We start from the raw sequence: 23,316 nt of genomic DNA, 5'->3' as shown, positions 1-23,316 counted from the left end.
CGTGGGTGGGATTTTGTGGAAAAAATGATCCAGAAAATATTCTAAAGCTCTAATCAAACCTAAGTACTAAAAGTATTTTCTTAACACTCTTCCCTCTGCTAATATCTCCTTTTTTAAAAACTTTTTTTACACTTTTGAGTCCAAGCAATATGTAAATAACCATCTATTGAAAACGATGGTTTATTTAAATTATGTAGATTGAAAATAATAAATTTAGTTATTATTATAAAATGAAATCAAAGAAAACACTACTCTCCAAACCTAGATATTTTAAATACATTTCAATTTAAGTATATTAAAAGAGAAAAAGTTTTTTTTAACATTTCCCTCGACTTAAGTTACGTTTATAACATAGTTAAATGATATAATGCTCCTTAACAATATATTTCAAATTGAATGTAAATATTTCTTAATAAAACACTTAAATTTATTTTTATTTTTTTATTACAACTTTAATTTTAGTTAAACTATATATTCCTTCAAGTTCAATTTAGTTTAATTTTTAATGTTGGTTAGATGATATATTGGTACGGAAAATGAATATTTATTAAACAGTTCTTACAAAACACTTATATTTTTTTGTACATATTGCAGTTTAAATCTTACTTAAATTATTTGTTACTTTAAAATAATAAGCTTAAATTAAAAATTGAAATGAAAACTATTTACAGTAAATTTTATAACATCGCTGCATTGAAAACAGTTTAAATTGAATAAGTGAAGAAGCAAATAAGAGTGCAAGGCTCATGGAAACTTAAAAATGTATAAGGTAGAAAAGCCGGCACGCTTTAAGTCTCAATCCCCACAGAATCTCAATTAAAGCCCGAAAAATCACATATGCAGCCCACTGTGCCCAGGGGCGTTCGCACGAGCGGCTGGGGAGGGGTCACGGGGGGCAAGGGAAATATTATGATTTATTTTTATTATAGCGGGTAAAGTGGTCTTTACAAGCATCAAACAGGGCCACGCCAATCGCCCTCAGACGCGCCGAGTAAAAAGGCAGTTAGTTGGTTTAGCCCAAAAAGGGGGAGGGCCAGAAGGACATCCAGGGGCGGAGGGGAGGAGGGGTTACGAGTGGGAGGGTGGCACAAGTTGTTAAATGGACGGGTGGATTTGCACTTGCCGTGCTGACTGTTATCTTCATTTTTGCTTTCAGTTATATTGCCTGGGAATTCCTGTGGGAGATGCCTGGGTTCCCGGGATCAGGGATCAGGAACAAGGGGGACTCCGAGCCCCCGCCCCCTTTTTTCCCGGCTAAAACAAATTGTGTGCCGGGCATGGGCATAAAAACAAGCGGATCAAACAGCCGGGCAGGTGGAATGGAATGGAATGGAAGGGCATCATGGTGGTTGCCGTTCCCTGGTGGGTGGGTATCCTTTCCTTTTTTATTTTATCCATACCCCCTCCCCGGGAGCCGCAAATCGAAAAAGAGTGTTCTCGGATTTGCTCGTTGTTTTGACCGTAGCAAGGTTCATTGAAATTGCATTAATGTTTCGTTCGACTGATAGATAACCCCGCCCCACCCGGCGAATATCCACCCCACTGCCATTGTTCTGTAATGGAAATCTGCGTGTATAATCCGCCCCTGATAAGATGGGCGGGATAAACTAGTTATGGCCATTAATACGATCAATTTGATGCTCACTTCGGTGTAAGTAAATAACAGTCTTATTGAAAAACGGCAAGAGTACTACAAAAAAAAAGGAAACATATTTGGCGAGACCGACCATCCCTCGTCACGGTTGTAACTGATAATTGTGAATTTTGGTCCCGGTCTCTTTGGCATCTACATATGCCATATATTACCGGGATAATCGGAGGGGTGGAAGTGCGGGGATTGTGGGTCAAGTGATGCGTTGATGTGCATTTTAAGCAGGTTAACCTGTTAACTGTCACAACCCTTTTTTTTTGGGATGCGCAAAGCATTGGGGTATGGTTCAACTTAGTTAGATCCGATTTATCAAGGTGCAAGTGTGGACAGATGGTGGCTACAACTTGTGGGACTCTCGCTAAAAAAAGATATTTTTTTACCATAAAAAATGCTGCAGTGCAGAGACCATCTAGCAAACATGATTATCTACTTTTTGATTTTTAATTTGAACTTATAGGTCTTAATTGGATTTTTCTGTTGAGAATAAGTTCTTAAAATTTTTTATGTTATAAACATAGCTATTTAGATAATAAAAATAAAATATTCAACATGATTTACAAAATATTAAAATCTTTCGTTTTACTTATTTCATAAAACTAAAATTTTTACCAAGTGTTCAGAATTTTTAAGACAGACATTTAACGGACTATAATTTTTTATAGATTTCACTATTTTATTCGTTGAGATAAAAATGGTAAATCAGTGGTATGATTTTCATAATCTTTAAATCAAGTAATTTCAAATCAGACACATAATACCGCTTCATTTATTATATGTTTATATGTAAAACGAATATAATATAAGCAAACTGATACATTTTTAAAGGTATTACCTAATTTAATCACAAATGTAGCATACTTTTGGACACCCCATTGTGTGGTTTAAAATCACTTAAGTTTGTGGAAAGCTCTGTAAATTACAGCGATTATCTGGATGACAGTGGAAATGCAATTCCGATTGTTTGAACTCCGAACTCTTTTCGTTTCTTTTTTCATTTACTCTGAAACAAACTCTGAGCCGATTGTAATCTGCAATTTGGCCAATCAGTCGATTAGGGCTAAAAGCGGTTTCTCCCGAATCGGGCCATTAAAAATGGATGAAAGTGCAGGGAGAAAGTGCAGTTTGCAGTCGAAGTTGCGAGTAATTGTGTGGGACTATTAACTACAAAGACGACGCAGTGCCACCTGGCGTATGAGCGATGTCCGTGTCCTTTTTCCTTTTTTCTCTTCCCGTTTTCTTTTTCCTTTGCCTTTTCTACCTTTCTCCCTTTTCCTATCCCTGAACGCCCTGTGTCTTCAATTGTCTTGGCCATAAAAAAGACGAACACATACAGGTCCTAAATAATTGATGAAGAAAAGGAAACTAAATAAATAAATAAGGGAAACATCGTGGGGGAAAGTGGATTGGGGGTCGGTAAATTGTCACTGGATGACACAAAGCTTTCTGCACAGCGCAAATAATAAAATAAATAAATGAAAAACATGCTCGCCTCACAGACAGACATTGAACTTTCACCTAAGCAAAAACACCGACCGGCCACTAAATAAAGTTAATGCATTAATAATCATAATTTCCTCTATATTTGATGAGTTTGTTGTGGCTACGCTTTTTGTGGCTCCCAGTTGGTCAACATTAAATATGGTTACACATTTAATTAAGTCAATCAAGCCGGCGATAAATGACAGCGTAATCGATAACCAGACATGGCTTCTGATGGCCAGACCATAAACAATGCAATAATCGATAATTGGACAATTTGGGCGATTTTCTGGGGTGTAGAAAAATGGCGTCTGTTGTTTGTCTAATGCATTTTTTGATTGCCTTTTCAGCATTCCCAGGTAAAAAAAGCCAAATTAGAGTTCATTGCTCGGTAAACTACAGTTAAACGACTTTTGTTTGATTTGCAATTCGAGTTTGTAAAGCGACTTTGAGAAAATTGCAGTTAAGTTAGTAAATGCGTTCAAGTATGGGGTTTTTAATAGCCTGAAAACCTTACATATTTTATGATATGTGCTTTGTGTTTTACAAATGATTTCTGCTTATTAATGATTTTGTGGGATTTAACACTTAGTTTTTATATGTTTTGAAATAGTAAAAAAATATACATTTGACCAAATTAATAGATAAATTATTGTAAAAATACAATGACATTAAAATAATCTTTAGATACAACATATAAACTATTAATTTTGAAAAGTTCTATTAATGATCTTTCCTTATCATTACTTCTAATTTATTTTCGTTAAGGAAATTGGAATCATTATAATAAACAGACATTTCATCAACACTCATAATATTATTTTTTTTTGGGTTTCAACGCGGATCCCCCGAAGGTCCACCCTGGACGAGGCCACCCTAGTTAGCGGTAAGTTGTTTCTAATGTGAACAAAAGACAAATATTTGCTGTTGTCGCCTGTCGCCGCTGGGCCAACGAGGAAAGCAAAATAGTTAAAGGAACCGGAAGTGGATGTGGAAGTGGAGTTTGGCTTGCGTGTGGAGTGGCAATGGTGAGTTAACGATATTTACAGAACAATATGCCGACCGCAGGACGAAAAAGTATAGGGCGGGATAGGAAAAATCAAACAGGTGCACTAAATGAATTTCAGTATGATAAACCACTTGTGGTTATACTGCAAGAACAGGAACAGGGACTTCAGTTTTCAGACCTCAGAGAACCCCCGAATCCCGGTCGGTATGTATTCCTTATCCCTTTGGGCGGTGCGTGCCTGGAAAGCGGTACGATTCGAGGGAAATTGAGCCATATGTTGCGAATACTAATGGACAGGATATGTGAGTTTGTATGTACCCTTGCCCCGGCCGGAAATATGTAAGTGTAATTTAAATTGAATTAAGTGAGCGAGGGTTGCGCGGCCGGAAAATATAGAATAACCAGATCGGAGCATAAGTTCGGACCGGAAAAATCCGTGATAAATGCCTGCAAAGTGGCCAGCTCATCTCGAAAACCCAAAACCGGAAAAGAAACATATCCCCCGTTGATTTGGCACAGTTGGGCCTGAAATTGATAATGGATATTTTGCCGCTGCCGTAATTGTTACAAATGTTCTGACAACCTGACAACAATACTTATCCCTGGTCCTCGGAATCGTCGGAAACCTCTGAAAACCCTCCCCCTTTTTTGAGCAGTGAGTTTTATGATGGATATGATTATTTTAATTAGCATTATATTTACTCTTGTTTACCCTTTTGCCGCCGCCTCGTTTTTATTGCGATTGCCTCTCCACATAATTGGCTTTTCATATGCTAGCAAAACCAAAAACCAGTAGCGAAACCAGTTGGATTGGGGCTGCTGGTTGCCGGCTCGTAAATTAGTTTAATTTAATGAGTTTTGTAATGTTTGCTGTGGCCGGGAAATAGCGCTGGGGGCCTTCTGTCTTCTGGCATAACGATTATGACACATGTTACCAGGACTTTCTGACAGTCCACCAACTCTCTCCATTCCCAAAGTTTCTCCTCGGGGGCTGAGAGTTCCGGACTAAGGGGTTTGGGAATGAGTTAAGATGGTACAAACATAGGTAGCAGCACTACCTTAAGTAGCTTCCCAAAGTTGAGCCACAATTAGCAGAAGTTCGCCAACTCCAACTGACAGAATTTCACCTTTAAGGACAAGTAGAACTCTGTTGGTTTGGCCAAAATATTAATAATGCATTGATATGCTTAAACTTTGGAACAAGGAAATCATTTATATGTCTTAACTTATATTTTAAAAGGCTTTACCAAGCAATCAGGTCATCATGATTTTCTAATCTATATGCCTTTGAAAAACATTTCAAGCTATATCACTCCCTTTCGTCAGTTCCCAGTCAACATTCATAGAAATCGAACGTACTCGGTATAAGGTAATATTTAAAAATTAAAAAAAAATATCAGTAAAAAACTAAAGTCAAATATTTTACCAGTTCTAAGGACGCAAAATTAAATGTTCTTTCGGCCAACAGAGAAGAATGCATTCAAATCGAGTTCTTTGTATCCGAAAACGCCATTCTTGGCCAAAACTGGGAAAATGTGAGGTCCGTCGTACATTTTGCACATTCGATAAGAAATCGCTGGTGAATATGCAGGCGGAAGGAGCGGACAACCTAACAAAAAATGAGGCAAACGGAAAACCAATTAAAGTTAAACCGGAGGTACCCCCGAAACCAAAGCGAAAGGCGAATCTGGTGGTTACAGAAAACCAAGAGATAGTACCACCACCAGAGATCAAGAACGAAGCAACGATAACATCAAAACAAGAGGTTAAACCAGAGGTAATGCCACAGATAAAACCTGAGGTTATTATGAAGATTAGACCGGAGGTTAAGTCGCTGTCCAAGCCAGAAGTTAAAGAAGGTCCGTTCCGTAAGTCAGAACCAGGGCAAAAACCGTTGGATTATTCCAGAGTTATACCACCAGCTAACCGAGAGTTTTTTCCAGTGGCCAATCCTGAGGTTAAGTCGCAGACAAAACCAAATGTTATACCTCCAACCAAATCTAGGGTTATATTGCATACCAAAACAAGGGTTGTAAAGCAGACCAGTCACGTTGTTATTCAAATGCAAGGAAATAGAGTTGAAGGAGAAGCTAAACCAATCCCAAAGATTATGCTTCGACTTCAGGCTACTTTACAGGTTAGAAGAGTGACTGCTACTATTACTATGACAGAGAATAAACCTAAACCAGCTACTGAACCAGAGATTATAAGACAGACTGGTGGGGCTGGTATTTTAACGCCTGAGCCTAGAGTGGTACCAAACCAAGACATGGACATTAAACTCCATCCTATATCAAATTTTATACCGTTTTGCGAAACAAAGGTTAAAATGCAGTCTCAAGACTTGGCTATCTCTAAAGCAGAAAATGAATCTAGAGCAGCTGCTATACCAGAAGTTATAAGGCAGACTGCCAAAGCTAATATTCCTAAACCAGAAGCTGAGCCGAACCAAGAGATGAATTTTTATCCCCAGGCTATACCAAGCAAACCAGAGGTTATAATGCAGTCTAAAGAGGTTATCTTTAAGACAGGCAATGAATCTGAACAAAGAGCTGAACCAATTCAATGGAAGGCAGAAAATAAGATAAAATCAGAAGGTAAATTAAATCAAGAGGTAATTTTTAAACCACAGGCTATACCAGATGCTCTTTCGCCAAGAAAACCAAAGGTTATAACACAGTCTAAAGAGGTTATCTCTAAACTAGAGAATATATTTCAACAAAAAGCTGAACCAAGCCAAGAGACTGATATCCTGAGGGCAGAGAATAATACTAAATTAGAAGCTAAACTAAACGAAGAGGTTAGTTTTACACCGCTAAGAAAACCTGAGGTTATAATGCAGTCTAAAGGGGTAAACCCTAAGTCTGAGAAAACATTTAAGCTAAAAGCTGAACCAAGTCAGGAGATTGATATCCTAAAGGCAGATAATAAGGTTAAATTAAAAGCTAAATTAAACGAAGAAGTATTTTTTAAACCACGGCTTGTATCAGATGTTCTCTCACTTACCAAACCAGAGGATATAATGCAGTCTAGAGGGGTTGTTATCTCTAACAAAGATAAATTTAAACTAAATGCTGAACCAAGCCATGAGACTGATATCCTAAAGGCAGAGGATAAGTTTAATTTGGAAGCTAAATGGAATAAAGAAGTATTTTTTAAGCCACGGTTCATACCAGATGTTCTTTCGCTTACCAAACCAGAGGTTATAATGCAGTCTAACGAGGTTATCTTTAAGACAGGCAATGAATCTGAACAAGGAGCTGAACCAATTCAATGGAAGGCAGAAAATAAGATAAAATCAGAAGGTAAATTGAAGAAAGAAGTAATTCTTAAACCACAGGGTATACCAGATGTTCTTTCGCTAAGAAAACCAATGGTTACAATGCAGTCTAATGAGGTTATCTCTAAACTAGATAATATATTTAAACAAAAAGCTGAACCAAGCCAAGAGACTGATATCCTGAGGGCAGAGGATAATACTAAATTAGAAGCTAAACTAAACGAAGAAGTTAGTTGTACACCGCTAAGAAAACCTGAGGTTATAATGCAGTCTAAAGGGGTAAACCCTAAGTCTGAGAAAACATTTAAGCTAAAAGCTGAACCAAGTCCGAAGATTGATATCCTAAAGGCAGAGAATAAGACGAAATTAGAAGCTAAATTTACTAAATTTAACAAACCAGAGGATATAATTCAGTCTAGAGGGGTTCTTATCTCTAAGAAAGATAAATTTAAACTAAATGCTGAACCAAGCCAAGAGACTGATATCCTGAGGGCAGAGAATAATACTAAATTTGAAGCTAAATTAAACGAAGAGGTTAGTTTTACACCGCTAAGAAAACCTGAGGTTATAATGCAGTCTAAAGGGGTAAACCCTAAGTCTGAGAAAACATTTAAGCTAAAAGCTGAACCAAGTCAGGAGATTGATATCCTAAAGGCAGATAATAAGGTTAAATTAGAAGCTAAATTGAATGAAGAAGTATTTTTTAAGCCACGGCTTGTACCAGATGTTTTCTCACTTACCAAACCAGAGGATATAATGCAGTCTAGAGGGGTTGTTATCTCTAAGAAAGATAAATTTAAACTAAATGCTGAACCAAGCCATGAGACTGATATCCTAATGACAGAAAATAAGTTTAATTTGGAAGCTAAATGGAATAAAGAATTATTTTTTAAGCCACGGTTCATACCAGATGTCCTTTCGCTTACCAAACCAGAGGTTATAATGCAGTCTCACGATGCTGTTTTCTCTAAGCCAGAGAATAAATTTAAACTAAACGCTGAACCTAGCCTAAACACTGATATTCGCAGGGCAGAAAAGAATATTAATTTAAAAGCTAAATTAAATGAAGAAGTATTTTTTAAACGACGGTTTAAACCAGATAATTTCTCGCTTACCAAGCCAGAGGTTATAAAGAAGTCTAATGAGGATGTTTTCTCTAAGAAAAAGAATAAATTTAAACTAAGAGCTGAACCATGCCAAAAGATTGATATCCTCATGCCAGAAAATAAAACTACATCAGAAGCTGAATTGAACCAAGAGGTAATTTTTACAACACGGCTAATACCACATCTTCTCTCGCTTAACAAACCAGAGGTTATAACGCAGGCTAAAGAGGTTTTTATTCCTAAGTCAAAGAATCCATTTAAACTATTAGCTGAGTCAAGCAGACGGACTGATTTCGTTAGGGCAGATAATAAGATTAAATTAGAAGCTAAATTGAATGAAGACATGATTTTTAAACCACGGCTTATACCAGAGGTCCTGTCACTAAGAAAACCAAAGGTTATAATGCAGTCTAAAGATGTTATCTCCAAGCCACAAAATAAATGTAAGCGAAAAACTGAACCAAGCCAAGAGACTGATTTCCTCAAGCCAGAAAATAAAATTAAATCAGAAGCTGTGTTAAACCAAGAGGTCATTTTAAAGCAACTGGCTATACCAAATATTCTTCCGCATAGCAAGCCAGAGGATATAACCCAGTCTCAAGAGGTTGCCATTTCCAACACAGTAAATAAACCTAATCAAGAAGCTCAACGAGACCGGGATGTAAGCGAAATTTGGGATATATTTAATGCGACGGGTATAATCAATCCAGAAGATGAGGCTAAGATGCGGTCTCATTTAGATTCTTACGACTATTCTGATGTCGGGAACATAGATATGTCGCCTGAAGAATCAGATGAGTTTTTGAAATGTTATAAAGCCAGAGCCTATCTTCGCCAGCGGGACACCGATAGGACATTGCGTGAATTGGAGGGGATGCGCCGTAATATGAAAGCTATCAATGAGAAATATTGCAAAGTTGAAGAAGAATTGGATAAGTGGTTTAGTGACAAGGCTCGCTGGGCTCGCGAGTTTCGCCTTTAAAAAATAAATTGTTTTCCGTGTGGCCAATCTTGTGGTTTGCATATATTCGAGGCCCAGCTGTTTCGTACTAGGCTATTCCCACATTGTCCAGATTTTGGGGTCTCAATATTTGATGTGGGACTGAGGACTTATGGCTGCCCAACTTTTTTTGCGGTTGACAAAATGTGTCAAGTGTCCCATCGAAGGGTTAGGTCTATCTTTGGTTCTGGACAGGTACAGGCGGTGCCCTAGGTCCTAAAATAATAATACTAAGACCTTATAATGCGGTTAAGGAAATATTTAATAGGGATTTTGATTTTTTTTTACATTTTGTATTGGTCAACACAAACTGACTTATTCATAGCATGCATATGAAAATTTTCTTAAAAATAATCTTGTAGCAAGCTCAAAAATTATGTGACTCTTTTATTTTATTGAATTCCTTAAAAGTTTACTTTTCTAAAGACTACATTTGCTCTCCTCCAATCAGTAACTGTTGCGATTGTTATTTGAGACTTTCAAGAACGCAGAGCTCTTTGATTTCTTGTCTTTATTAATAAGTTCTCGATGGGAACCCTCTTCCCGGAAAAGCCAATTTGTTAACAATCGAATCGGAGATCGTGTAAGGGAATGGGAATGGGAATGGGAATGGGCCCAGGAATGGGACTGATATATCTAAGGGGTGTCTGAGGACTGGGGAGTGTGGGTGATTGATAGAGTTGGCCGGCACCTGAGACCGAAATCGAAACTCTCGAGTGCGCCGAGTGTGTTTGCCGAAAATTAAGGACAGCACGCGCTGGCAATTGGGAATGGTTATGGGTTATGGGTTATGTGCTCTATGCTATATGCCATGTGGCATGTGCCAAGTGCCAGGAGGGACTCCCGGAATTGGGTGGAGGTTGGGTGGATTATTTTGCCTACGGAGGATTGAAGGCGGCAGAGGTGGGGGTCACAACCACATCAACCACCGCGGACGGCGCGTGGACAGGGCGCACTTTCGTCATGCTCGATTGTGCCGAAAACAAGTGGCAACAGCAACAGCAACACGAGCAACATGAGCAACATGAGCACGGGAGCAACATGAGCACCGCAGCAACACCAGCTAGAGCAACTATACAACTAGCTGGAGGCTCTGAAAACGGGACAACGACAGAAAAAAAACAGGTTGCTTGTGTAATTTGATTACAATCAACTTCTAATAGAGCAGCAGCAACCACCACTTGGGCCCCTAACCCCCTTTTTCGAAAGTTCTTTGGAACGCCCAGTTCGAGTTGAAGTACAATACAATTAACGACACGAATCATGATGTGCTTACCTGGCAAACGACCGTCACGTGGCACAATCCCAGAAGGCTTACACGTCACAATTTTAATTTTATTAAAGAAACATTTCAAATTAACCGCACACACACATAAATATATACATGTATAGGTATATATCTATAGGTAGACATGCGTGTGACCATCGAAAACGGAAATTGGAGTTCTCGGCTGTCCCAATGCGACAGTTCCGTTTCCCCTTCCCGTTTCCCGTTTCCGATTCCGATTCCGTTCCCCCATTTATAACCCGCTTCATCAGGGAGTGACTTTCATAATTTGCAGCATTCTAGTCGATGGCTAATACCCCCATCCAAATCCAACCAATACACACTCAAAAGGGGCAACCGCAAAAGGGGGCGTGCCGACTGGGTTCAATCAACCGTTGGATTTCCACTTCCTGAAGTTGTTTGGATCCATATTTGCTTTGGTTTCGTCTCAGCTGTCCCAATAAGTCAAGTCGAGACGTTAAGGATTTGAAATGACGGCCACATTATGGGTTCCATACAGACGGGTGCCCAAGACGAAGGGTCTGAGAGGTATTTGGTATGGAAATACGTTTTAAAGGGCTTTAGTGTTGAGTATATCGATCAGTTAAGTAGATTAACAACATTCTAACAATATTTTTAACATTTTTTTTTATTAATTATACCACGACAATTTTTCTAAATGAAAGAACAGTTTTGGACGTCTGTAGCCCAATTCACCAGACTTAAAATTCTACAAAAAGCAGGTCATATTTTATACAATGTTTATTGGACCCTTTAACCAAAATTTCTAATACAAAGTTTTAGGCAAAAATATTAGTTAAAGAGTAAAACAATTGTAAGATAATGTTATAAAAACCTGATCCTATTTTAGGGTTCTAAATCATCAAAGTCCTGCACGAATTTCAATAGATAATACCCATTAATCACTTAAAAGTCAAGATTTCTTACTTTCGGATTTTTTATAAGAAAACACCCTAAGATATTCAAAAGTAATAACGGTGAAATATTATTTCAGGTCTTAAGAAAGCAGGGTTTAATTAAAGCAGCGGTCGGCGATGATATTCTGTCTTTCATTAGTGTAAATAATTTTCATGGGATAGCTTATGTGTGCCGACTGCTCTTGTACACTGTTTGTGTGGCGGCTGAAAACGAGAAGCTGCCGACCGCTGGTTAAAAGAGATTGGTTTTGTATAGGTCTGAAGAAAGTAGGGATTATTTAAAGGGATTGTGGTTGATAATGTTGTGATACACTTTGATAATCCCCCCGAACTGAAAGGTAACTTAAGACTCGGACTCACCTGCAGTGGACGTTGCGGGGGCCCACTCATGGAGTGATGGTGGTACATGACGTCGTGCTTGATTTGGGAGGGCATTTGGCTATGTACATGCTGGGCTTGATGCTTCTGGATGTCGACGGCGGCCAGGGCCTCCGCTCTGCTGAGGATCCCATCGTTGATGCCCGCGAAGATATCACCCTGCAGAGGATAGAAGAGCGGAGATCGGGATGGTCAGTAGGCCGGATATCATACGGGGGAGACTTAGGACTCAAAATTTGGATATGTAGGGGTACGAGGTATGGGCTTTGGGTTACAGGGGAGTACGGGATGCAGGGGTATACATATATAATCCGCAGGCAAGAAACAATAGGGAACATAGAGATCAAATCACCCAAATCCAATTCGCAATTTTCGATTAAACAAAGGCAAAGTTTCGATGGCAGATACACGTTGGCATACTTATAGATATACTGAGATATATATATATAGGTCGGCTTCGGCGAGAGAGATCAAATACCAAATGCATACGTATCAAAAAACGAATTTCAGAAAAGGAAAATCAATCAAGTCAAAACAAACATGGTTTACTGGTTTGTTTTTTGTTTTTTTTTGTTGAGTGTTATTTTAAACTTACATTCTGACGTGCTGACCACGAATTGCATAATAGGGAAGCATCTTCTAACAAACGACTCTGAAAAGACGGAACAAACATCGATAGTATGTGTATAGATTGAAGTGCCAGTGCAGCAATTATTTTAATTTTTTTTTTGTTTTATTTGTATTTTGGAGTTAAAGAAAGAACCTTAAAGCCTTTAACCAGCTCGGTTCGTATTGATTTTTTAGTCGGGCACCCCACTTTCTACTTCCCACGACTCCACTAGCTGGTTTTTAAATAAATAATATCAAAAGTTTTTCGGCTCCCGTGCCCGCTTGTTCATCTTCATGTCGTCGCCGTCCTCGTCGTCGTCTTTATTATTCCAGTCTTATCGATTTTATATTTTATATATAGACATACATATAAATTTATATATATACATATATATGTATGTGGACGCTGAAAACTCCTTGTGTATACGAAACTTGCACGAATTTTTCAGTTAATCAATTATTTAGATGCGCACAAAACTTCAAAACGCCGCACGACGAAAACGAAAGACGAAAAGAAGGGGGTTAAGTGTGAATGAGACGGAGCCCACATGGCCAAAAGACATCGGCATCGGCATCGCTCACGTTTTGCGGCCCATTTTCAGGCGAAAGGCGTAATTCGAAGGCCCAGCAGGTGCACTGAGAAAATCAAGGGGCTTTAAGCCAAACAGATCTCATTTAAATAAAAAAAAATTGGGCACGGATATTTTGGCATACTTTTGTATGCCCTTGCATTATGGTATTATGATTTCATAAAAATATATATTCTTCTAGTCTAGTCGATCTAATCTATGTAAGTCGGAGCAGATCGGACAACTATATCCTATAACTCTCATAGGAAGGATTGGAAAACAAAATATAACTTCGAAAGAAATTGATTTTAATCGGACATCTAAATCATTTAGCTGCCATGGGGACAAGCAGAACAATTTATGTTATGGATTACATTATCTAGGGTATAGCTATTTTAAAAATTTTAGAACTTTCAATTCAGATGTTTATTTTATATATCTATCATAGGAACTTTCGGTGTAATTAGTTAAAAACCTGCCGCATATATATTCAAGGTTTTGGGGCTTCTTTTATATATGATTATTATAAAATTGAGACACAAAATATATAATTCTGCTCAAGTATCGGCAATGATGAATGTTTATAACAACATGACTATTAAAATCCTTATGGTGGATGTCTAAATGAACTTCACTTTATTTCTAAATGGATCTATTGCCATTCACCTTTACTAATTTGTTTCTCACTTTAAGAATGTGTTGAAATATATGTATAAACCAAAATTGTATATATCATGCTGATATTGAAATTATTACATGTTTGTAATAGAGCCCCAAGCTAACATTTAAGGACCGAAAACTTGAATGAAGGAATTTAAGATAAAAATGAAATCTTAAGCGATACGCATCACTTATTTTATATGTAGAAGGTAATATGTTCTGTAGAAAAATTAGAAGATTTAATACTATGAATTCAGTAACTTAAAGGTAAAATTTTGAATAAAATGTATCAAATTTTTGGGTTATAAAAAGTCGGTTTTTATACAAATATTTAAATACTGGTATCTCTGTGTAGAGCTCCATACCCCTCTGTTGCCCATCTCCCTCACTCTGCTGCGTTCTGTCTCTTTTTGTCCTTTGCAATGGAAGGACCGCAATAACCGGGCGACGGGACGGCCATTGTAGAAATCAAAATGTTGTGCATTCTTAATGACGTCTTGGCCCATTCGACTCGACCATTCTCGACCATCCAACCATCCAACCATTCGACCATGGCCGACCACTCATTGTCGCTTAAACGTGGTCGAAGGGGGCGTCTTTGACAGGGGGCGTGGCCCTTGGTGGGCGTGGGTGTGCAAATACTCTGACAACGACAGTTTGTTTGCACCTGCAAGTTGGGGCCCAAAGGGGGTCGGTTTGGCCATGTTACCGGTGCGACAGTTGCCTTAATGGCCACGTTTATGCGTGCTCCCAAAAACAGGATCCAACTTCTGGGTCGAAAACGAAACACAAGGAACCAAAACGGAGTTCAAAAAAGAGATCTCTAAGTAACAACGACCATAGCTGTAAGGTATGTGCTAAAAGATGATCCCAGTTTGACCTTAAAAGGTTTTTAACCTTACTTGAAACATAACAAATTCACTTTCCCATGACCTTAAAGCTCTTTTTAAAGTATTGGACTTAGGAACTTATTTATTTGCGTCTCAACTTAGATCTTAATTTTGTCCTTCTCAAGGTTTTTTAAAAATAGGTCTTAAGCTTAAATATAGTTTCCACTGTTTTTTTTTATTAATAATGTAAGTTGATTAGGATCTCAAAGTGTGACCGCAGTATGGATTTCAACATCTTAAAATCTGAAAGTCTGAGATCAGATTTTTAAAATCCTACTGCTCGAAACATCCATCGCTTTAATATTATATTAATGTTAAGATTTAAAGTTAAAGCTAAGTCAGAGTAAAATTCGCTTCGATGTGAACTTTCAGATTTTGAAATCTAAGTTGCGGTAACATTTTCCATGTAGTTAAATTCATATGAAGATTGATATTGAACTTAGGAACTATATTTCTTGTAAATGCTAGTAGTTTAATACTCTAAAAGCCAGTATTATAACGTTGTCGTTGTCAAATTTTGGAAATGTCCCAACTTCTTTAGCCAGAAAATGTTTCCTATCCGAATCATATTTTGAAAATTTACCACTTTCTTTCAGTACCTCATTACTGTTCTCTATTCTAGATGATATATTATCCACTGCAGGACCAAGTAAAACCGGAAAACACTCCTGACCAGAATTCGCAACAGTTTGTTGGCCAATAAATGTTTCACCGCAACGCAGCAGCAAATTAATTTATGAATTAATATGCGCAGTCATTCATCAAATTATGCAGTGCCAGGACCTCTCTTTCTCTCTCTTTTCCTCTCTCCTTTTAGCCACGACCTAGGCCAGGATCCTAGCCAGGAGAGGGAGAGGGAAGATGGCCAGGACTCTGTCTTGACCTGCACACACACACACACACATCATATATGTATGGGGTTCGCAGTGCAGGTTCACACTTGCACATAAATTCTTTATTAGTGTGAAAAATTAATCAAGTGAACTGTTATTTTTTTATCCTTTTCGTCCTGCTCTTTCTGTCTCGCACTTTGTTTGTTTGTTTGAGTCATTTTTCTCTCCACGTGAGTCTCGTCCTCTGTGTGTGTGTGTGTGAGTCCTGTGTAGATGTGTGTGCCTTATATATATAATTTGATTTTTTTTGTTTGTTTATTTTTGTAGCTATTTAATATTTATGATGTGTGTAAATAGATACGCAATGCTGAATGCTTAATTTTATCGATTGCGCTGCAAAACGAACCCTCGAATACTGGAGCAATTAAATTCGAGTGAATGTGAGACTTTAAAACTCGCAGGATATCTTTTAAGTTGCGGGAAATATTGGAGAAGTATTACAAGTAGACATTGGTTTATATGCAAAAACATAATCCTTATATTCGATTTGAACCAAACTACAACTAAAAATACATTTCTTAAGAAGTCACAACTATCTTAAAATTATACAAAATAACTTTATAAATAAAATTAATTTAACCAGAGTTCGTCGGTAATTGAATTTTATTGATTTTATGTGGCTAAACTGATGCTTAAAATATTGAAATGATTTTATTTTATGTGAAACTTAATACCATCTCTGTAGATACTGTTTATGTAGCTAGCTATGGTAATATATCTTTAAATTCTCAAAGAAAAGAATAGTAATGGTCATAAAGCCTGACGCTATACAGTTTAATCTCGTTATCCTCGAAACTATATCTGGTACCCAATAACTTAACAATTTATTTTTAAAATTCTTTACACAAAACAATGGTTAATTTTTAAATGCTTACAATTCAAATAAATTAAAAACGCAACAAAATACTTACAGAAATAAAATTGATTTTAAATTGTCTCATGATCATTAGAAGTTCTATGTTTTCCAAAGGATGTGTGCTTTTTTAGGAGTCCCAAAAATGGTAAAATCAGGAGAGATTACTATGTTTTTAAATACATTTCTTTTCCAAATCATTTCAGCGTACAAAATCATTAAAAATATAAAATAATCCTGGAAAATGCTTGTTTTTGACCCAATAAGTTGTTCAAGGACTTTGTTTATATATCAATAAAATAAGACCCATTGATTTACCTAATAGTTTTTACCCTATTTAATATTTCATTCAGCTGAAACTGAGCTGCTAATCCACCAATTCAACTCGTTTGCCTACTGTTTGTATACATATTCAACACTCGTTTTCATTTATTTTTGTTTTGCCAATAATTTGTCAATTGTTTTCCAGCTGGTTTCGTTTTAATGCAGTTTATGAATATTTAAATCAAATTAACGCCGCCGCTGTCCATTTAATGCGGCAGCCAAACAATTCAAGTTAAATGACAACTGCCCCTGTTGAAACCTCCGCCCCTGGAAATCACACTTCCCCCCCCGATTTTTGGTTTCTGGTTTTCAATGCTCGGTTTTGCAGCCTTCAACGAGTTTATTTCGGTCCAGGGCAACGGCGACAAATTTCCATTTAATGGACTGCAAGGCGTTAAGTGTTTTTGTAACCAGCCAAAAAGCGGTGTCCCACCCCCGGATTTCCCCCGGATTTCCTCCGAATTTCCCTCCCACTTCTGAGTCCTGCTTTTCCCTGCTTAATGCCCAGCCAAGGGTAGCATATAAATCCTATAAATCCGCCGCTTTGATCATTCAACTTGGTCCGCTGGCAGCTTCCAAAAAAGCTGAAAAGTGGCTAACGGCCAGCTGAAAGCTGCGAGGGGAGATTCATGTATAAATCCGATAAGCAAATGTAGTTGTTGCCTCTTAAAGAAGAAATACACTTGAAGTGATTTTCCCATTTTTTTCGATCTCTTTTTTTTTTTTCTTTAAAGTGCTTTTGTGATGGATTAATTTAAGGACCTGCAGGCGGGGTTGGAAAATGAGAGGAAAATCCGCGGTCGGCGGGGTGGGAAAAAAGGTAGCCCTCCACCCCGGATTTCCCATTCACCTGTTCTCAAGGCAATCAACTTTTTTTTCACCTGACTCTGGACATTTTCCACCAATTTCCAAGTCTGTTTTCTCATTTCTTTATGCACATTTTATGCCCTAGCAAAGGGTAGTACAACTTAAGAAGAAAATACCAGACACTTTTCTTCCATAAATTGTCCTGCCACTTAGTTTTTATTGGTGTTTTTTAAGTTCAATTGAAATTAAAGTGCCTACTTTTTAAATTTATATTTTTCAGGGGCTTGTATTTGGGTAATTTAGGTCTCAACGCACATAAACATTTTTTCACCTAATTTAAAGCTATTTATTATATCTTTTTTTAATGAAAATTTAAAAGTTTCAATTTGTTAAATACAATTAATAATTCAATTTTACTTGTACCACACGAAAAATAATTTTTTAAATTTTTTGGATTTTCTTATACGAATTGTTATGGAAATCTTAGTTATAGATATTATAGCGCACTAAATCCACATCCTAAATCAACTCGTAAAAAATTTAAAACGCTATTATCTCGGATATTGTTTTTAAAATAAATGCTTTTGAGGTGGACTTGATTTAAATAGCTTCTTAGGCCATTCAAAAAATCTTTGGGTTGATTTTTTGTACACAAGATAAACTTAAAATAAGTTTTAAACCTATACAACCTATACAAATTTTGGAAGAGCTCATAAATGAATAGAACGTTAAGCATTAATTAATATGTTACACATTATTCGAGGTTCTCTAATTAAAAATGATTACTTAAAATGGTTTTCATTTGAGTGGCTTTTAAATAAAAAACTAAAAAACCCTTTTGATAAACAACAGTTTTTATTCCGATTTCATTCAATAAGTCATTCCATTAAGAAACTCTTAAATTGGGTGGTAAACCCAGGGTATAAACATTATCGTTCAGCCAGCTCGTATAATTTTTTCCATCTTTGTTCTTCTACCCTGTGCTTTTACATTTTTTATTTGTCTAGCTGGTCAGCAGCGCATACAAATAGTTGGTAAATAATTAATGCAAATGAATTTCAAATCACATTTCAAGGTTACTGCACAACCCTTGAGTTTGGGTACATATTTAGTGGGCAATGTAAGACCCACAAAAACCGGCCAACGGAATCCGGGAAACTTTAGCGACATTCATGACGTAATTAAGACAAATGTTTGGCGGAAATTATCGCCAGTTGAAATGGAAATGCGCTCCATTTCCGTTTCCTGTTTCTGCTCCTGTTTCTGTTCCTTTTCCACCTGTAATCCTGGCCAGCAGACTGGCATCAATAAACCTGTCTGAGAACTGTCAGTAATAACCATTTAATGTCTGCCCATGTTCCCATTCAATTTTTAACTCAAAGCTCATAAATGATTCAGCAGGACACTGGCAAACTCCGAGACGCCTGCCAAATACTCCGAATTCTTCGTTATTAATGCATTCAGACAGGAAAAACACGGGATCCCTAAGCTCTATATATCGCAGAACTGGGTTGTGAGCCGGGGGTTTTTTATATTCAGCTGCGGAATGCGATGGAAAGTATGAATGGAACCCATATTTGCGGGTCACAGGAACAGGTTGTGAAATAATGCCCACTTTCCCCTTTGATATGGTTGTTAACTTGGTCCTTATGCGGAAAAACTGTCATGTTTATTTGCCTATTTAGGTCTAATTTGCAAAGCCAAATGAATAAAATAATAATAAATTGTTTTTAAATTAGAAACAGCAACCTATTCGAATTCTTATATATGTTTAGTTAACTTTGCAAAAAGGTAAAATTACATTTTAAGCATAAGAAGTTATTGCTGTTGTATAAGTTTCTTGATAGATTTATTCAACGAAAACTGAATCGAACCTAAAATATTGACTTTTAAAAGCACATTATTAAATATTTGTTAGGAAGTTACTAAGTAGAACTTGTTAAGAGTACGGGAATTTGATTCGTTCCTAAAGTAAGGACATTTAAAGGCACATTATTAAATATTTACTTAGAAGTTACTGAAAAGAACTTGAGTAGAGTACAGGAATGTTTTTCCAAGGATTTATGCAGACTTTTCTATTGTATAGTATGTTTTGTTCCATACTTGCGAAATTATATTTAGTTATGATCTACAGATTATTAAGCATATTTAGTATTTGTATTGATTTTAAGAATGCGGGAATTAAAAATCGCCTTAAAGTTGGTGTTTTAGAACTACAGCTTTAGATTGTAATGGAATCCCATTAAATAAATTGAATTCATTAATATGGAATGTAAATCCGTCAAGTTGAGGCTTAAATTGGCTTTAAATAACACTTTCCAATTCAAGGATAGATGGGAAATTTACGTTATGCAATGAAATTTGAAGATACAAAAGTTAGTTTACTGTTAAAAACTATTTGTGCATTCTACCACATCTCGAACAGTGAATTTATATTCTCAATGTCATGTTTTTTTTAAATATAATAAATGCGTGTAAGTTGTCAGAATTCGTTACAGTTCATAAGCGATAGGATGACTTGAAGTTTTGTGATTGTCAAAAGTTTTTGATTACATTCCATTGCAAAATCAATTTGCTGTGGAATGACTCGGTGAAATTGTGAAGAAAACGTACTAATGTGAAAATCATACCTCGAGAGAATCGCAAGATGACGAGATGTGAATCTGTAGAAGGAAGGATATTCCGTGGTATAGTAACTTTCTTATATATGATCATTATCTACATGTGTAATTGCGTTAAGGTATTAAATTATTCATAGTTGTATTGCATAAGCCTAATTTAATCCTAAGTGGCTCTGTGAAATGTTACAATTTTAAGTAAGAACTAATAAAGAAATGGTATTTTAGATGAAGATGAAGAAATAAAGAGAATATCCTTTAAGAAATGTAGCTTACTAGTGATACTAACTACCATATGAAGATAATTTGCAGGTTTCGCTGATACAAGATAACATATGATAATATGATATGATATGAAATAACATAATACTATGGGCTCAGCAAATATTAATCAAAGAAATTGTAAGATTATGAAAATAAGGATGAAGTGAAATGATTGCCTTATGAATTATATTATTCAAAACAAAACAAATTAGGTTTGTAAAGCCTTAAGTAAAGTCCTAATATCTTTTTCAAGATTCAAATAGTAGGCCAACGTTCACAAGGATATTCCAAAATCTTTCACTTATATCCATCAAGTGATCAATATAAAGTAACTCGTAGTTAAACTAATTAGGATAGCAAGACTCTGAGGTTATAAGACTGCATAATTGTGAGACGAAGAGAGGTTAAAGAACAGAAGGAAGAATCGCAAGAGTGTTGGTCTTGAGAGACCACAATCAACGGGACTCAAGACTCCCCTAACTTTCGCGATAAGGTCGATGGGACTTTTCGGGACCTAGTTCCCAGGGACTTAGTTCCCAGTTGATACTTACAGATGGATTTGGCATGCAGCGTCGCATTTGCTCCGAACTTCGATAGGAGGGACTGTAGCGTCCTGGAAAACAACTGGGCGCTGACATTTTCATTTTATCCGTCGTCGAGTACATCGACATTGTCATGCAGCCGCCGACGAAATCCTCCTCCAGCTTGAACGCCCTGGAGGCGTCGAAAGTGGTTGGCGAGTAAATTTTGAAGCACTTACTGGGACAGCTTTAGCGCGTGTCCTGCATGCAGGACATCAACAGATCAAATCAAATGCACTGGGCCCGCTCGAATGCGAATGCGCCCCTTCTTTCTTCTTTCTTCTCTCTACTTTCTACTTTCTTCTTTCTTTCTTTCGATTTTCACTGCACTACTGATTTTTGTATTTTAAAGTAGAAATTCCTTTGTTGGCCGGTTAGTTTCTGTTGGGTATTTTTTGAATTGATTTGTTATAAACGCGTTTGGACCGAAACTGAGCAAAAAAAATCACAGTAAAAAAATGTTGCCAAGGTGATTTTCGCTAACTAACTGGCCGCCGTCGGTAATTATATATATTTTTTTAATAATTTTTGGACTGTAATTGCATTACGCGCACTCGAAAAGGTAAAAACAGTTTGGCGTCGGCGTTCAAACTGTTTACCGTTGCGGAGCTGTTGGCCCGCGTTTTGTCTCGACTTGTCGACTTGTCGATTTGCTCCGATTTCCGTTTCCTGTTTGGCCTGTTTGGTACCGTACCGCTACCGCTACCGCTACCGCTTGACCGTACCGTCCCGCTCTAAATATGTGTATATATTTTTTTGTGTTTATTGAGCCGCCTTCAACTATGCTTTTGTCGAAACTAAAAACGGCCAGCGCACAGGACACACAGATTTCACAACTAGACAAGCGCGCGTGGTGTTGTGATAAAGAATTCTATGATGAGTTTCGCTAACTTCAGAGTTTATTTTCAATGGGGCGGACGACATGTTTTCATTATTTATCAGCGTGGGCGTGTCCACATGCCGTACTCAAAATGGCCACCGAATTTCTTATGTAATGCCAGGATGTGCCCTTTGATTGGTCGCCCGATGGGAGCGGGCAGCGCAGCCGGCGCCTTCGTTCAGCTGGAATTGGGCAGTCGACGGTGTGTCTCTACCCGGCGTATCCTTCCAAACTTGACGAAGCCAATGCCAGGCTTCAGTGGTGCGGCGTCTGCGCACTGGATCGTCCTCGCTGGGAAGTGGGTATCAGTGGGTGGCAGTGGGTTTCCGTAGAACCCACCCCATTGCGACGAGCCCGAGCCCCGTTGGAAAACCCGAGCATCGCAATGCTCCGCGTCCAGCATATGGCACAATTTTTTTTTTCTCCGCATTTTTGCCCCTTTTTTTTTTTGGTTGATTTTCGATGGGGCCCTGTGGGTGGCGGCTGGGCCTCAACAAAAGGCACAAAACACCAACGCGGCGGCCAACAATGCCAAAACAAAAATGGGCGTACATGTCAGTGGGGCTCATGCGGCTGTAGGGATGGGTGCCGGGTGGAAGAGGGGGGGGGGGGGGGGAGTAGGTGGTGGGTGGGTCAGGGATAGCCAGCAGGTGGGTCAGTCCAAAGGGGGGGTTGGCGGAGGCCTAGTTGTTGCAGTGCAACTGTTAAAAGCATGCAGCATGGCAAATCACATAGAGGGTGTTCCGATCTCAGTGGCCTTTCGACCCGATTACAGGGTACCTCGTTGAGGAACCTACCTATGATATAATAACATTTTTAAAATATTTTACAATTTTCAAACTTTTACTTTATAAAAAAATTCTGTTCTGATTCTAATTCGGTAATAACTCTCTAAACGATTATTATTATCCAATATATAATTCTAACCACTTTAAAACAATTTAAGTTTTTAGTTGAAAAAAAAAATGTATTTTTAAGTTCTAGTTTTGAATGATTTAACAAAAATATTAGTATATTTTTAATCTTTTGTAAATAAGTAGTTTTTGTATTTTTATTTCTATGCACAACTAAGGAAATATATTTGTATCCGATTGTAACCGGTTTAAATTATCGAATCTTAACTGCAATTGGATTCCTTATAAAATAGAATTCTAAAGAAATATATTTTTATCTGATTGTAATATGCGTTAAATTATCGAATTAGAATTCTCAAATGAGCAATTTGAAGGATTGAAAGAAGACGGATCCTATATTTCTAAA

General features: G+C 37.4%; 1 protein-coding gene and 1 long non-coding RNA gene across 18 annotated transcripts in view; one reads left to right on the top strand and one right to left on the bottom strand.

The window, feature by feature from the left end:
* The window catches only part of acj6 (abnormal chemosensory protein 6), a 39,455-nt gene extending 17,420 nt beyond the window's left edge, over positions 1–22,035 (bottom strand). For 2 of the 16 annotated variants that reach the window (XM_017068683.4, XM_017068686.4), the window contains exons 1-4: positions 21,147–22,034; positions 20,344–20,376; positions 12,704–12,760; positions 12,091–12,267 (exon numbers count right to left, since the gene is read on the bottom strand). In XM_017068683.4, the coding sequence (XP_016924172.1) occupies positions 12,091–12,267; positions 12,704–12,760; positions 20,344–20,376; positions 21,147–21,272 (393 nt within the window). In that variant the 5' untranslated portion in view covers positions 21,273–22,034. Of the gene's footprint in view, positions 1–12,090; positions 12,268–12,703; positions 12,761–20,343; positions 20,377–21,146 lie in introns of all 16 variants that reach the window. The other 14 variants (XM_065867536.2, XM_065867539.2, XM_017068687.4 and 11 more) reach the window with 11 other exon arrangements.
* LOC108005415 (uncharacterized) lies at positions 5,394–9,534 on the top strand. Of its 2 annotated transcripts, XR_010654724.2 has the most exons (3): positions 5,406–5,508; positions 5,569–6,007; positions 6,083–9,534. It is a non-coding gene; the product is annotated as an uncharacterized lncRNA (long non-coding RNA). The 2 variants fall into 2 exon arrangements; XR_011604776.1 differs by having other exon boundaries at positions 5,394–5,508; positions 5,569–9,534.
* Positions 22,036–23,316: the final 1,281 nt, after the last annotated feature.

The sequence above is a fragment of the Drosophila suzukii genome, chromosome X (genome assembly GCF_043229965.1).
Source record: "Drosophila suzukii chromosome X, CBGP_Dsuzu_IsoJpt1.0, whole genome shotgun sequence".
In the NCBI taxonomy this organism is placed as follows: Eukaryota; Metazoa; Arthropoda; class Insecta; order Diptera; family Drosophilidae; genus Drosophila; species Drosophila suzukii.
Note: the sequence above shows the minus strand (reverse complement) of the source record. Positions and strands in the feature narration are given on the sequence as shown.